Genomic DNA, 13714 nt, shown 5'->3' on the forward strand with positions numbered 1-13714 from the left:
ATGAATTGGAACAGATACACTGACTGTACTGCCAAGAATACTGCAAACGTAGTGCAAATTACTAAATATAATTCTAATTTTATTTTATACAGATTTGTTATTGTATTTTACAGTTCTTAGGAAAAGATCACTTGTCCGAACATTGTATTTTCTTAAACAAAGATAATATATTTTTTTTTTTTGAATAGCACACGATAATTTCCACTGGCAAACACCGGAAGTGGCTTTAAACAAAGTTGCTTTATCATCATCATCATCATCATCAGCAGCAGCAATTAGACGGACAAAGTAGACGGACATTTTTAGTAAGACTGGTCATCGATGTACAGGCTCACGGTACCATCTCTTTTCCCCATTCTCTCCAGAACCTTCCTCAGATTGGTCGGCATGATCTTGGATGCCAAGTTCAACCCGAACCCCACCCTTGTAAGGCAGTTCTGCCTTTGTATCTGACCAACTCATACTTCCAGAGGTGATGCAGAATTGCAAATAGGCAGATTTTAGATTGACCAACATAGTCGCGCTGTTCATTTGCCTCCATTCTCTAATGGTGTCACTACATATATCTACAGCGTCTCCTCCCAGTATGGCACTCAGTGTGCCAGTTCAACTTTCAAAAGTCCAGAACTTGTGACCATTCCAGTTATACCTGTGGCACACCATCTTTTTGTGGAACTTCCGGTCTTGCTCGACTTCTGCTCACATACTTCTGTGCTGTTGCCACCGTTCCTACGGACTCAGAGTGTCAGGTGCTCACTAATATTTTCGCAATTGGGAGCAGCTCACTCACCTCCAAGGTCTTAACACCTGGGATGTGTGGCAACCTTTTGGAAATCTCCTCCGGGAACCCGGTGACAAATGCCATCTTGACCATGTGACTTGCTGCCTGCCTCCTAATTCCTGATAGCTCCACCAATCTTTTAATCTCATTAGCGTATACATTGACTGATTCCCCCATCCACCTCATCTCTTAATTTGGTGAACGCCTCAAATGGCCTCTCTGGCAATCTGACTTTAATTGCATAAGCATCATCTTGTTTCCACTCATTCAGCTCAAGTATAGAGCTAGTGCATCCCCCTCCAGGAATAATGGTATCACTGTGGCAACATCACCTATCTTTTGGAGCATTGCCACTAGGTCCACTTTCTTTAGCCAAGCCACGATACTTAATGGCTTTATCATATTGTTTAGGCTGGTGGCCATAGACTGAAATAGCTTATTCTTTTATTGATCAACTCATGAGAAATCGTGACAGCAGTCCCCCAAATGTAAATCATCGCAGGTCACAATTCTACTTCTCAACTCAGGCTGCTTTTCTCCAGCTTATCTTCCACGTTTGTATGTATGCAGCGAGATTTCACAAGACCACAGCTTATAAAACCACAGGTGCCATCTTTAATCTCTCTTTATTTGCTCGACCAACACACACGTGGTAAGACTTCTATTTACTTAACTTAAGACAACAGAAGGTGCTCTGATTAACTCCAAGACCTTGCCCCCCCACCCCACGCGAAAAATCTGACAAGCAGCAAAATACCACTCCTACGCAGTAGAAATCCCTAGATGACAGAAAGCCTTCTACTTTAATAGTTTCTTCACTCAGACTGCTAAACTGGAATTTCCTTCCGGGTCCCTGCTTCCCTGACACGCAAAAGTATAATGTAAACAGACATCTTACTGCTGAACTCCCTACATAGTATCCCTGCAAATTATGTCTCAATTAGTGGCCCCTACATCAGTGGCACTGTGCCTTCTTCAAGGTGAAAAAGGCAAGAAAAAAAAAAAAATTTTTTTTTAAATTTAAATAAAGTACAAAAAGATATTCCAAAACAATGTAGAAACAAAAGTAGACATTTTTATTTTCACACAAGTCACATAACGCTTAATTTGCAACATTTTTGTTATTTTCTTTCTACTTTTCCATATCTAAAACTTTATTCTTTCACAAACATCTGAACTGGACAATTGTGGAACTTGAAAAGTAACGAAACATAAAAAGTTTAACTTTATCTAGAAGCTAAATCTTAGGCTTTTAATGAATTTATTCTTTTTAGTTTGAATCTCTTTACTTACCTGGCAAAGCCCTGTGGCAGTTCTCCCAATCCGTATAATGGGTACAAATAAGGAGATTTTCCATAACGTGCTAAAGAGTCACTGTAGAGCTTGCATCGTTTAATAACATCAAGGGCAGACTTGTGAAAATATCTAGAAAGAAAGAGGAAATATGTGACAAACATCCAAATCAAAATGTACATGGTTTTGGAGTTGGATTTCACTTTAAGATACTTCAATGTTAATTATTATTAATAGCTAATAACTTTTTAAATTGAGAGAAACCCCTCTATATTTACTGGCACCTATACCCATTTTGAAACGCATGATACCGATTTTTAGTCGCCCAATTATAAACGGAAGGGAAAATCTTGCTACAGTCAGTTTTCTGATTTTTCATGACTTTATATGATCATGAATGCAGAAAACCAAAGTGAAGTTGTATATCCATTAGAGATATGGACTGCTCGGGAACATACATCCTCAGGAATCACAATTCGACACAGACAACAGATGGTCCCTGTTTGCTGGATATCATAACTTGGATAGGAGAGTCGAAAAAACGCACAATATTATTAGGCAGTTGAGGTGTTCTGTAAACAAGAACAGGTATTCAGTCGACCTATCAGAGAAAAATACAATTTCAAAATGATCAATAGATGGACAGAACCTTTTATAGAGATGCTCAGAAGCATCTTAAAAAGTTTGCTAGTTTAATTGAAGAGAAAAAGAAACAATGAATTATTTGAAGTTAACAAAATCAAAAGTACATACTCATCATTCAGATACAAAGCCAGTGCGTGCCCAGTGAAATCAATGGTATTTCCGTCCAGATTAAATTTACTGTAAAGTTGTTTTATCGTACACTCGTGAGGTTTTACATCTTGCCATGTAGTGGGATCATTTTCATCTAATTCTTGCATGTATATCAAAAACTTACGGAAACGACGTTTCTCAAACATTCCCATTAGAGCTGAAAAGAGAGTGGGGAGAGTAATAAATATATTGACATTTATGAAAAAGATTGTTTACATATTTCAATGAAAAAAAAAATTTTTTGTGGGGGTGGGGGAAAATATACACACCTATTTTGTTGTGTGTAACCTAAAATCTATATTAATCTTAATCTCTATATAAAGTGTCAAATGTTTGCAAAGCATTAATTTTATTGTATTTTTCAAGAAATGTTTGTTTAAATGGGATATTTTATCAGCATATAAATCTTCTTTAGGTCATTTAATGCTGAGAAAAATTTTTATTCAAATTATTTTTTCAAATGCTCACCCCCAGGAAGATTTTTCTTTTTATAGACACATCTGTACATGGAGTCTGCTGAGATTAGCAAACAAATTTTTTTTTATAATTTTAAAAATCTTGTCGCTCTAAAAACAGAAAATATAATCCAAACAGACATTTCCAAAGATGTCCTTCATAATAATTTTTAAGGGTTGCTTTCTAGCGATAGTGAGGGCTCTACATTCAACAAAAATATTTGACGGTACAAGATTTGACAAAACAGACATTGTGCTGGTTGTTCTTTTTTAAGAATGACGGAGTGTGTGAAATTTGTGTGGCAGATATGTACTAACTACTTGTTCCTTTCTTGATTTTCTAGGAGTTGGTCTCCATTCTCTCAGAATGGGGTTTATTTGATATAGTTTGTTGTTTGTGTTGTTATTCCAGTGTTGTTGCTATTTTGCATAAAATAGTTGGTTGATTTTATGTTTTAAATTGGTTCAGGTTTAGAGCTGATTTGGCTGCTAAATCAGCTCTTTCATTTCCTCTTATTCTACTCTGATTTGGGATCCAGCATATAATTATTTCTTTGTGTTTAGATAGTAGTTTGATGGTTAGAGGGTTTTCAAGTTTTTGTTATTCAGTTGTAAGAACAGAGAGTAAATTTGAAAATAAAAAAAAAAATTTTTTTAATTTTAAATAAGATTTTGAGAGTAAAGCCAATGGCACAGATTTCAGCAGTAAAAATGGAACTTTCTGTTGGAAGAGCCTTTTTGTGGATTGTTCCATTCGAAACTGCAGCACACTCCATTCTACTGTAGTCCTTAGAGTCATCTGTAAAGATGTGTAAATAGTCAGGGTATTTCAGGAGAATATCCTGGACTTTTTCTTGGTAGGTATTAGGACGAGTTCTCACTTTGGGATGTTCATTTAATTCAAGGATCACTTTGAGTTTTTTGAAAATCCAAGGGGATTTCAAGCAGGATGTGTTCCTTGATATTTTCAACAGATATTTCTGATGAATGTAGAATTGATTCCATTTCAAGACTAAAGGGCTTTATAGGTTTTCTTTTTTTTTGCTTCAAATGATTCTTTATATCTTGGATTGAATGCAGTATCATATGCAGGATTATTTGAGTATACTTTTAGTTTGATGTCATATTGTGTAGGCAGTTTGTGGCTCCCTATATTGCAGAGATCTTGTTAGACTCTGCGCGAGCCTTTTCTAGTCTCACACAAAAACACGCATTCACATTTCAAGCTATATTACTTGTCATATACATACGCGCACACAAACATACGTGCACACGTCCACACATGTAAATATATTCACGTTCGCGTATATACACTCACATTCATGTGTATACACACACGCTAACGTACACACATGTACTCACATATGCGCACATGGACAACGTCACTTCCCCTTTCAAAGGAAATCCACACATGCGCAAGACCACTGAAAACAACTATAAAAGCAAGAGCAATAAGCAGCTTCTTTCTTTTCCGACTTGCCTTCCGAGCCAAGTGGTCGACGGACCAACCGCGCGTCCCACGCCATTTGCTACCATGTGAGGCAAAAAGCTAACAAACAGTACGTACACTTTATACGCTTTCTCTCTATATATATATAACTTGTGCCTGAGAATACCTTCGCGTAGCTAACTGCTAACATGGTGCACAGCTTTACTGATGTCAACCCTCTATTCTTTTCTTTGTCTACTCGCTGGACTATCATTCCCATGTCCACTACATTGCTCACTTCTCTTTCCACGCGCAAACAAACGATAGTGACCCAAACATGAGATGAACACATATTTCCTTTTCTTTCTACACCACCAGTCCCGCAACAAACGATGGTTACACCCGTGCAGACATGAACACGTGCTATATCTAAAAAATTCATTCTTTCAACAGTAAATAAATGACACGTTTATCTTATCCAGCAATTGAGTCTGTTTCCTTCATTCCATTCGTTTCATTATTTTCTTTTGTAACGGGATTAGGATTTATATATCCTAGTCCTCTACAACTCTGCATAAAGACTTTACTGGGAATGTTCTAAAAGCACAGAGCACTTATCTTAGGCCTCCATGGCATATTGGGTCTAATGTCTTTTCTGGCTGATTATAGTATATAAAGCTACAGTAATCTAGCTTTGATATAATCAATGCCTACATAATTTCAGTAGAGTTTCTTGATCTGCTCCCGACTGTGTGAGCTTTCACTCGTAATAATTGTAGTCTTTTATTGCAACTACTGCTCAGGTTCTTCAGGTCGATGATTAATGGTGATTTTTTTTTTATCAAATATTAACCTCAGAAATTTGTGTTCATCTACAGTGGGGATTACCATTCTTTTAAGTTTCAGTGTAGAGTAGTTGAAGCTTTCTCTTATGACAGAAATGCACACAGTTTTTGATTGAGAACATCTATATCCATTTTCTGTTGTCCATTTTTTTTAATTTATTTAAACACTGTTGGAGTTTGTTTGATGGCATGTATATTTTGACCTGCAATATATTAGGAGGTCGTCTACGTATAAAGATCCTTTAACTGTTGTTATGCTGTTTATTTTAATGTTAAATAGTGTCATAGATAGTACGCTACCTTGGAAGATTTCCTCTTCTTGGTTTTTGGTATCCGAGAAATTGAATCCAATGTAGACTTTAAATTTACGGTCTGATAAGAATCCGTTTATAAATTGTGAAAGTGTCTTTTAAATAAAGTTTCTAATTATTTCAGATTTTCATGAAAAATCATAGGCTTTCTCTAGATAAAAAAACACAAAACGGATTGCTGATAGGCACTTATTCCTGATAAATGCTTCTCTTATAGCTGTTTCCAAACAAATCAAATGATCAGTTGTGCTTCTTTTATTACGAAATCCACATTGTAGGAGATAAGGTTGTTGAATTCTAGATACCAAATTAATCTGTCATTTACTATCCTTTCCATTATTTTGCACAAGCAGCTAGTTAATGAAATTGGTCTACAGTTTTGCAGTTTCAAATGATCTTTTCCTGGTTTCAATAATATTGTGGTTTGCCTTCTGTGGAATATACCTTCTGTTCATAGTTTGTTATAAATTCTTAATAGTAATTTCAATGATTTTGTTGGAAGTTGGCTAAGAACTTGTAACGGATTTCATCTGGCGGTGTTGTGGATCTTTTAATAGAATCTTTTAATTTGGTTAATGTAAAAATATTGTAATTTTCTAGGTTTTTTCACTTGCAATTTAAATTGTACAGTTCAGCATTTTTTTTAATTGTCATAAATTTTGCATTATGGTTTTGATTAGATGAATTTTGGGAAAAAGTTTCACCTTGTACAGAGCAGAAAGTTACTATGTTCTTTTTTTATCAGTTACTATGGAATTATTTTTAAAGAGGTGTGATGTTTGATGTTTACCTGCAATTTTTCGAATCATCTCTTCCACATTGTATGACCTTCACCTTCACTGAGGTGCACGACTTGACACAAAAAAAACAACTTCTTAATCAACTGCTAACACACGCATCACTGTAACGTCCAATGACAACAACAACAACCTTCTCACTCGACCTGCCTTTTATACCACTCTCTCAATACCTCCTCTTGCGCATGCGCCTGGAGATTCCTGACAACCTCGAGACTTCCGCTTATAAAAACCCAAGTTTCATGTCGCGCATGCCTACACAAGGCACAAACACGTGGGCGTTTGTTTTATTGGTAAGTACTACACTCCCCCCTGATCTGATGATCACATAGAGTGCACTCCGGGGATGGCCTCTTAGTTCGCTGGCTTCTGCGAAGGGTGGTATTTACAATCTCGGATTCAGGTTCTGGTTCTGCTGGTTGTGGTTGTGGTTCTGATCCTGCCTGATCAGACGAACTACAACTACCACTCTCTTGCTCGGTGACCTCACTTATCAGCAGCTCATCATCTGATGATTCATCGCTCTCTGTAGTTGTGGGATGTACTTCACTAGCTGGGCGAAGATCGCGCACATGGCGTGGGGTTCCATCAACAAGGACCAACTGCCGGCTGACCATTCCAGATATTCGTCCTTGCTTGAACTTGGTGGTGCACCGGTTTCTAGGGGGTCTTACCCAAACTGGATCCCCTACCTTGTATTTGTCATGACTCTCCTTGTCGATTGGCTGGACAGTGTCAATGCCCTTTATCCTAACATGGTATGTGTGTATGGCATTGGCCGGTGCTGTTGTTAGTGTCTTTCCATCCTTTGGTGTGATGCTATACAAATACGTGGCCTCCGTAATGGTGCATTGCTTTCTGGCAGCAATTCTCTTGATGCTGCGATGGCTCCTCTCAGCAATGCCATTCCCTGATGGCACATGAGCACATCGCAGTCTTAGTCGGACACCCACTCATTCAACAACTGCCGAACTTGGTGGCTACAAAAAGCAGCATCGTTGTCTGTCAATATCTCTTCCGGCGCACCTCGCTCAGAAAAGATAGATGACAGTTGGCAGACAACATTTGCTGAGTCCTGCCTGGTCATTTGCCGCCATACCGCAAAACGAGCGGGTTCACAGTCGATAAAGGTTAGAAAGGGCTTACCACTGTAATGGGTATTATCCATCACTACTCGTTGCCATACATGCTCAACCTCCAATCGCCCCTTCTGCCATTGCTCAGGTGCAGGATCGATAGACTGAAAGATTGAGCAGTGAACTCCACGCCTGTCTTCATACCATTAACATCTCACTGGCTGCCTTAGTGCGGACTCTCGTTCGTCCCAAAAGAGTGTCGGACACCCAGTGGTAGATGCAGAGAGAATCCGTGTACAAGTGCAACTTCTTTGACTGCCATTGCAGTGCCAGATTTAAACCCTTCACAACAGCATCCAGTTTCGCCAGGTTGATGTGTTGAGCATCATTCACAGGTCGCAGCCAGCACGTGTCTTCAATTATGTTTCCACGTTGCTCCAATAACACTGCCAATGCCAAAGAACTAGCATCAACCCACACATTCACAGTGTCCCCCATCGACACACCATTCTCCACGGGCAGGGTCCTCCTTGTCAACTCTCTCTAGAGTTTCTGTCGTCATCAGAGTTAGAAAAGCATCATCAGATACATCATCCCAACCTGTAGTTACTAAACTTTCCCTACGTTTGATGACGCCCACAGCTGCTCGGAGCCAGCCACACGCTGGTAAGTGACCAATAAGTTTCCCACACAAGGAAAAAATAGTCCGCCGCGTAATAACATCAGGGATGTTTGGAATCTCACTGCCACGCCTCCATCGTAAGGTACCGTCTTTCCCGCAGACGTTCAATCCTAATACCCGTGCTCCATCCCTCAGACGTTTGGGATCCTTGCACTCCAACCCGAATTGAGCTAACTTTTCTGACGTGCGACGCAGATTGTATATCTTCATTGACGTACACATCGTCAGTATAGGCCGATGTTGCGTCCTCAGTGGTCTTTTCCTGGAACAACACTGCATTTACAATGGTCTTCATGATTTGCGGTGCCACATTCAGCCCAAAGCCAAGTCGAGTAAGGCAGTATCTCTGACCCCGGAACCACACTGTCTGGAACGGCCACAATGTCTCATCCACTCGCACCTGCAAATAAGCCTTCCGCAAGTCTACTATAGAGACATTGGAGTCCTTCTGGCGACATTCTCTCAGCTTGCTGGCACACACGTCAGCATCGGCAGTATACGTCTCAATGTATCTATTGAGTTCACGATAGTCCAGCACCCGACAAACTTTTGATTTGTTATGGTGGACTACTGCCATTAAGGGAATCAGACCCTTGGGTGGTCCCAGCTTGTTGGGGTAGGGGATCAGCCATCCATCCTGGATCCATGCCTCAAGCTCCTTCTCGTATTCATTACGGGCCTTGTCGGGTATCAATACTCTGCAATGTTATTCTTGAGTTCGGTTGGCGCCCTTCCTTCTGTCCACTTCCACGACGCAGTCCATGCTTTTTGGTGATGGTCGTAGTCCACCTTAAAATCAGGCCGATCAATGTGAACTGCAGCACACACTGGGGTTTCCAAAAACCTCACAGTCCCATCTCTTCCGATAACAACTCCCCCCAGTGCCTTAATAGTATCATATCCCAACAGTACATCGTCCCAGCAAATCCCCTCGCATCACTAGCACATTAATGTCTGCGGCCACACCAGAGTCTGTGTGGACTTTGACAGTTCCGGCTCCACAGCAAGCTTGCGTATTGCCACCTATTGTGGTTACTTTGATGTTCTGCTTTGTCCAGTTTCAACACAACTTGGCACTCATGATGGTGTGTGAGCATCCGGAGTCGAGAAGAGCTGAACAAGGCACTTGGTCCACGTACACATTTATTGTCGGTTGCGCCTCAATTAAATCTTGTCCGGGAAACAGGGCGGCGCTGACGTCCTGCCCCCTGATGCATTTCCCGCACAATTTTTAGATAAATGTCCATAACTACCACATTGGAAACAGCGCTGGCGCCCCTGCCCCTTGTTAGTACAACTTCTTGCGAAATACAGAGTGGCCGCAGCAGAAACATCTCCCATTGGTCGTGGGTCTCAAACTGGGACTCTTTTCAGCATTAGTCTTGGCTGCCTGCGCCATCATTACAACCGGTTCCCTCAGGTCCTCCTCATCTCTGATAATGGCTCGAGCGCGTTCCAACAAATGTTCCATGGGCATTACAGATACGCTGGTGGAAGCCCTCAACAGTTGCTTAACATGGGTGGGAAGGCCGGCCACAAACGCATACGTCAGTGTCTGCTCTGACACTCCATTGCCAAATAGAACTGCAAATTTCTTCAGATCCGCGAAGAAGACGTCCACGGTTTCTCCTGGCATGAACTTCTTAGAGGCAAATGTTTCGTAGACCGTGCAGGTATCCATGGCAAATGCCTTGTATAAAGCATTTTTTTATAGAGGTAACATCAGCCTTCTCCACGGCACTAAGTTGCTGATACACACTCAGGGCGCCTCCAGCCAATCTTGGGGGAATCACGGTATGCATCCCCTTTGCTTCAGAGGTTGCAGGTCAGCTCAACCCTTTCGACCCAGTCGACAACAGAAGTGGATCCGTCGAATTCAGGTATCAGTTTTAAATCAAACTTTGCCCCAGCCATAGTTGTCCAGGAAAAGAGACAAAACGAAATCGCCGAAATAGCTTATGACCTTCACCTTCACCGAGGTGCACGACTTGACAAAAAAAACAAAAAAAAACAACAACTTCTTAATCAACTGCTAACGCACGCGTCACTGTAACGTCCAATGACAACAACAACAACCTTCTCACTCGACCTGCCTTTTATACCACTCTCTCAATCCCTCCTCTTGTGCATGCGCCCGGAGATTCCTGATAACCTCGAGACTTCCGCTTATAAAAACCCAAGTTTTGTTGTCGCGCATGCCTACACAAGGCACAAACACGTGGGCGTTTGTTTTGTTGGTAAGTACTACACATTTCTCTCGGTTCCAAGGAGGAATTCAATTTGCTGACAATTTTTTCAGTATTATTTTTTAGCTGCCTTTGTTAACTTTAGTTCTGCTAAATTTATATTTGATCAGATTTGAAATTTTGGGCCGTTCTGGAATTTCTTTAGAGCTGTTTTTTGCAATTTGACAGCTTCCCAACATTTGGTGTTAATCCACGGTCTGCTGTATCTTTTAAGTGTTGGGGTTTTATAATGCAGTTTTTTTGGAGGGTATTTCTATTAGAGAAACTATGAAGTATTCTGTGTCATTGTTTGTTTCTATGTGATTCAATCCATTCCTACATTTTTCTTTGAATGGTCTTATTTAATCAGGGAGGTTTTTAGGCTTTCAATCGATTGGAAAATAATCACTGCAATACGTACATGCAGTTAGTCCATATATATTAATGGGTCACATTTCCGCTAACTGGGTTGATGTGTGTAGGTGTACCATCATTAAGGAAGCATATATTGTTTTCATAAATAATCTATGGTTTTGCTCTTTTTATTAGTGTGTTTACATCTTCCATAGGATATTGTGGCTATTGAAGGCACCTAATGAGATGAAATATTCAGGTAATTGGTCGATCAGTTTTTCAATTCATTTTTATCCAGGTCATCAATTTGAAGGGATACAGTCACATGCAGTAATGCAGAGTGGTGTTAATGGTAATTGCTTAAATGTTGGTTATGTTTATTTTACTGTGGAGTATCATTTTTGATTAGAATTGATCCTCCTCCTGCCATCGGATTTATGAGTGTAAATTAAATATTTGGTAGTTCTTAATATTAATGCTGTCCTCTAGTTTCAAAAGATTTTTTGAAGACAGATTATTGTTGGGTGTTCTTGTGTTAGTAGAAGTAGTTCATTCATATTCATTTTCAAACCACGACAGTTTCATTGGATTATTATTTGACCCATGGTTGGTAGTTTAATTTTAATTTCTTTTTTGTCTAATTAGAAGAGGGGTTTTGAAAGAAAGAGACGATTTAATTTGTTATACACACACATGTGTGTATGTATGTATATGTGTGTCAGATCATGTCATATGCTACTGGTACCATGCAACCCAGTACTACCTGCCTCATGGTTGGGTCACCGGCGACTAAACTGATTTCCCCACCAGACTTGTTTGGTGAGGAGGGTGGCTAATCTCTCTGAAGAATTAAAAACAAGACCTTCCAAAGGGCGAATGAACCCCTTTTCGGGTCAACGGCCAACTAGCACCATGTATGTATGTGTGTTGGGGTGGAGAGGGCTCCCGTAAGCCGTGGTGAAGGCAATCTTTCTAGAAGCAAATCTCTGATTTAAAAAACCATAAAGCGGGAGACAGTACCCACATTAAGCTGGTCTGCAGTTTAATTTGTTGCTGGCTATCTTGCTCTTGCTTGTTGCTGGATCTCAACATTTTGAACCGAGAGAGAGACTTTGCTGTTGTACAAAGCTAAGACTGTAGCATCATCTGTGTATAGATACTCCGTCAGGCATTTGTCTATAAAAATGGTCCTGTGGCGATGGAAAAGTTGTGACACATGAAGACTTGAAATGCTGGAAGCGTGTAATAATTGATCTCAATGATCGTCTTCAGTGTCATGCCTGCTTGAGCGTGTGAATTCACCGGTAGGACTAAAAAAAGTCATTTTTAGGCTCATGGATTTTAAGTGTCTGAGGAAGTAGCATTCGTCTGACAAGACGTTGCAATCACCATAGGTATAATTTTAACTGGTAGGTTTGATTTCAATTTCCATATCTTTCGTTTCTTTAAGTTGGGTTCTTGATTTGTTGGATTTTATGTTCAACATATCTATTATTAGACATAATTAGACTGTGGTTTGGATTTTGTGGGATTGATTGTTTTTGAAGTATTTTTTTTTGACACAGGCATCACATTATCAAGGCCAAGAGGCCACTCAAGGATAAGGGTTAAAGAGTGTACAGTAGAAATTGGACAATATAGTAATCAATTTGGTAAATTTGTTAACTTATATAGAACGGCTCATCAAGAACTTGTTTACGTCAGACTTGAACACAACCATATTGTAGTCAGCCGCAAAGCAGGAAAACGGAAGACAATTCAACAGGTGTGCAGTTCTAAGAAAGAAGCTTTGTTCATGGAATCTACGTTTAGGTTTAGGCACAGATAAAGAGTGGGGGAAATTATTGATAGTGTTTTCAGCTAGACAAGTGTTTCTTGTGAAAGTTTGGCGAGGGGGGACCATAGACTGAAGCTCAGTTGAACACTTTCCATGAAAATAACGATACATCAGAGACAAACTTGCAACATCTCTTCTGTGAGATAGAGGTTGCAGGGAAGAGAAAAAGACATCTCCTACAAGGCTACGAAGTCTATTTTGAACTCTATCAAGGCAAGGACTTTCTAGCAGCTCCTGCCCAGATCTGGCAACAGTATTCCATCCTTGGATGTACCTGGCTCTTATATAGATAGAGAATTGCATCAGCAGTGAGATATATACTGGATCGATAGAAAGATCCTACCATTTTTCCAGCGGCCTTGGCAACAGATTTGATGTACGTGTTCCATTTACGATCAGGAGTAACGGTCAAGCCCAGAAGCTTGTCAAAACGAGGTGTTTTGTAGTATCTTTGTTCTTTGTATGTGTTATTGTTGCTTGATTTTGTGTTTGTATTTTTGTGAAGGATTGAAGGGATTGCTTTATTGTAGAAGCTTTATCCTTAAAAGTTATCAATTTCTAATATGTTATCTCTGTTATAAAAGGGGATTTGTTGTGTTATTTCTATTTTAATCAGAATCTATTTTGCTCTTCGGAATTTGTTTTTGGTTTAGATCATTTAACTGGATGTTGGTATTTGGTTCTTGTTAGTTTCTTTTTGATTCGTTTTTAAGGTTTCAATTAAATGTTTAAGTTCAGAGACTAATTTGTTGAGTAAGTCTTGAGAATGTTTGGTTAGTTGGGTTTCATTTTTGTGTGATGTCTGTGTGTCAATTTTCCTTGCTTCTGGGAAGA

The 13714-nt window shown here is 39.8% G+C and overlaps 1 protein-coding gene across 1 annotated transcript in view; it reads right to left on the reverse strand.

Annotated features, from left to right (window-relative positions):
* LOC145295977 (rab GDP dissociation inhibitor alpha-like) overlaps nt 1-13714 on the reverse strand; it is a 171077-nt gene that overhangs the window by 91538 nt on the left and 65825 nt on the right. The window contains exons 5-6 of the mRNA XM_080141916.1: nt 2828-3026; nt 2075-2206 (exon numbers count right to left, since the gene is read on the reverse strand). Coding sequence (XP_079998042.1) covers nt 2075-2206; nt 2828-3026 — 331 coding nt within the window. The remainder of the gene's footprint in view (nt 1-2074; nt 2207-2827; nt 3027-13714) is intronic.

This window comes from Euprymna scolopes, chromosome 2, assembly GCF_053919585.1.
Source record: "Euprymna scolopes isolate OS-2025 chromosome 2, ASM5391958v1, whole genome shotgun sequence".
NCBI classification, from domain to species: domain Eukaryota; kingdom Metazoa; phylum Mollusca; class Cephalopoda; order Sepiida; family Sepiolidae; genus Euprymna; species Euprymna scolopes.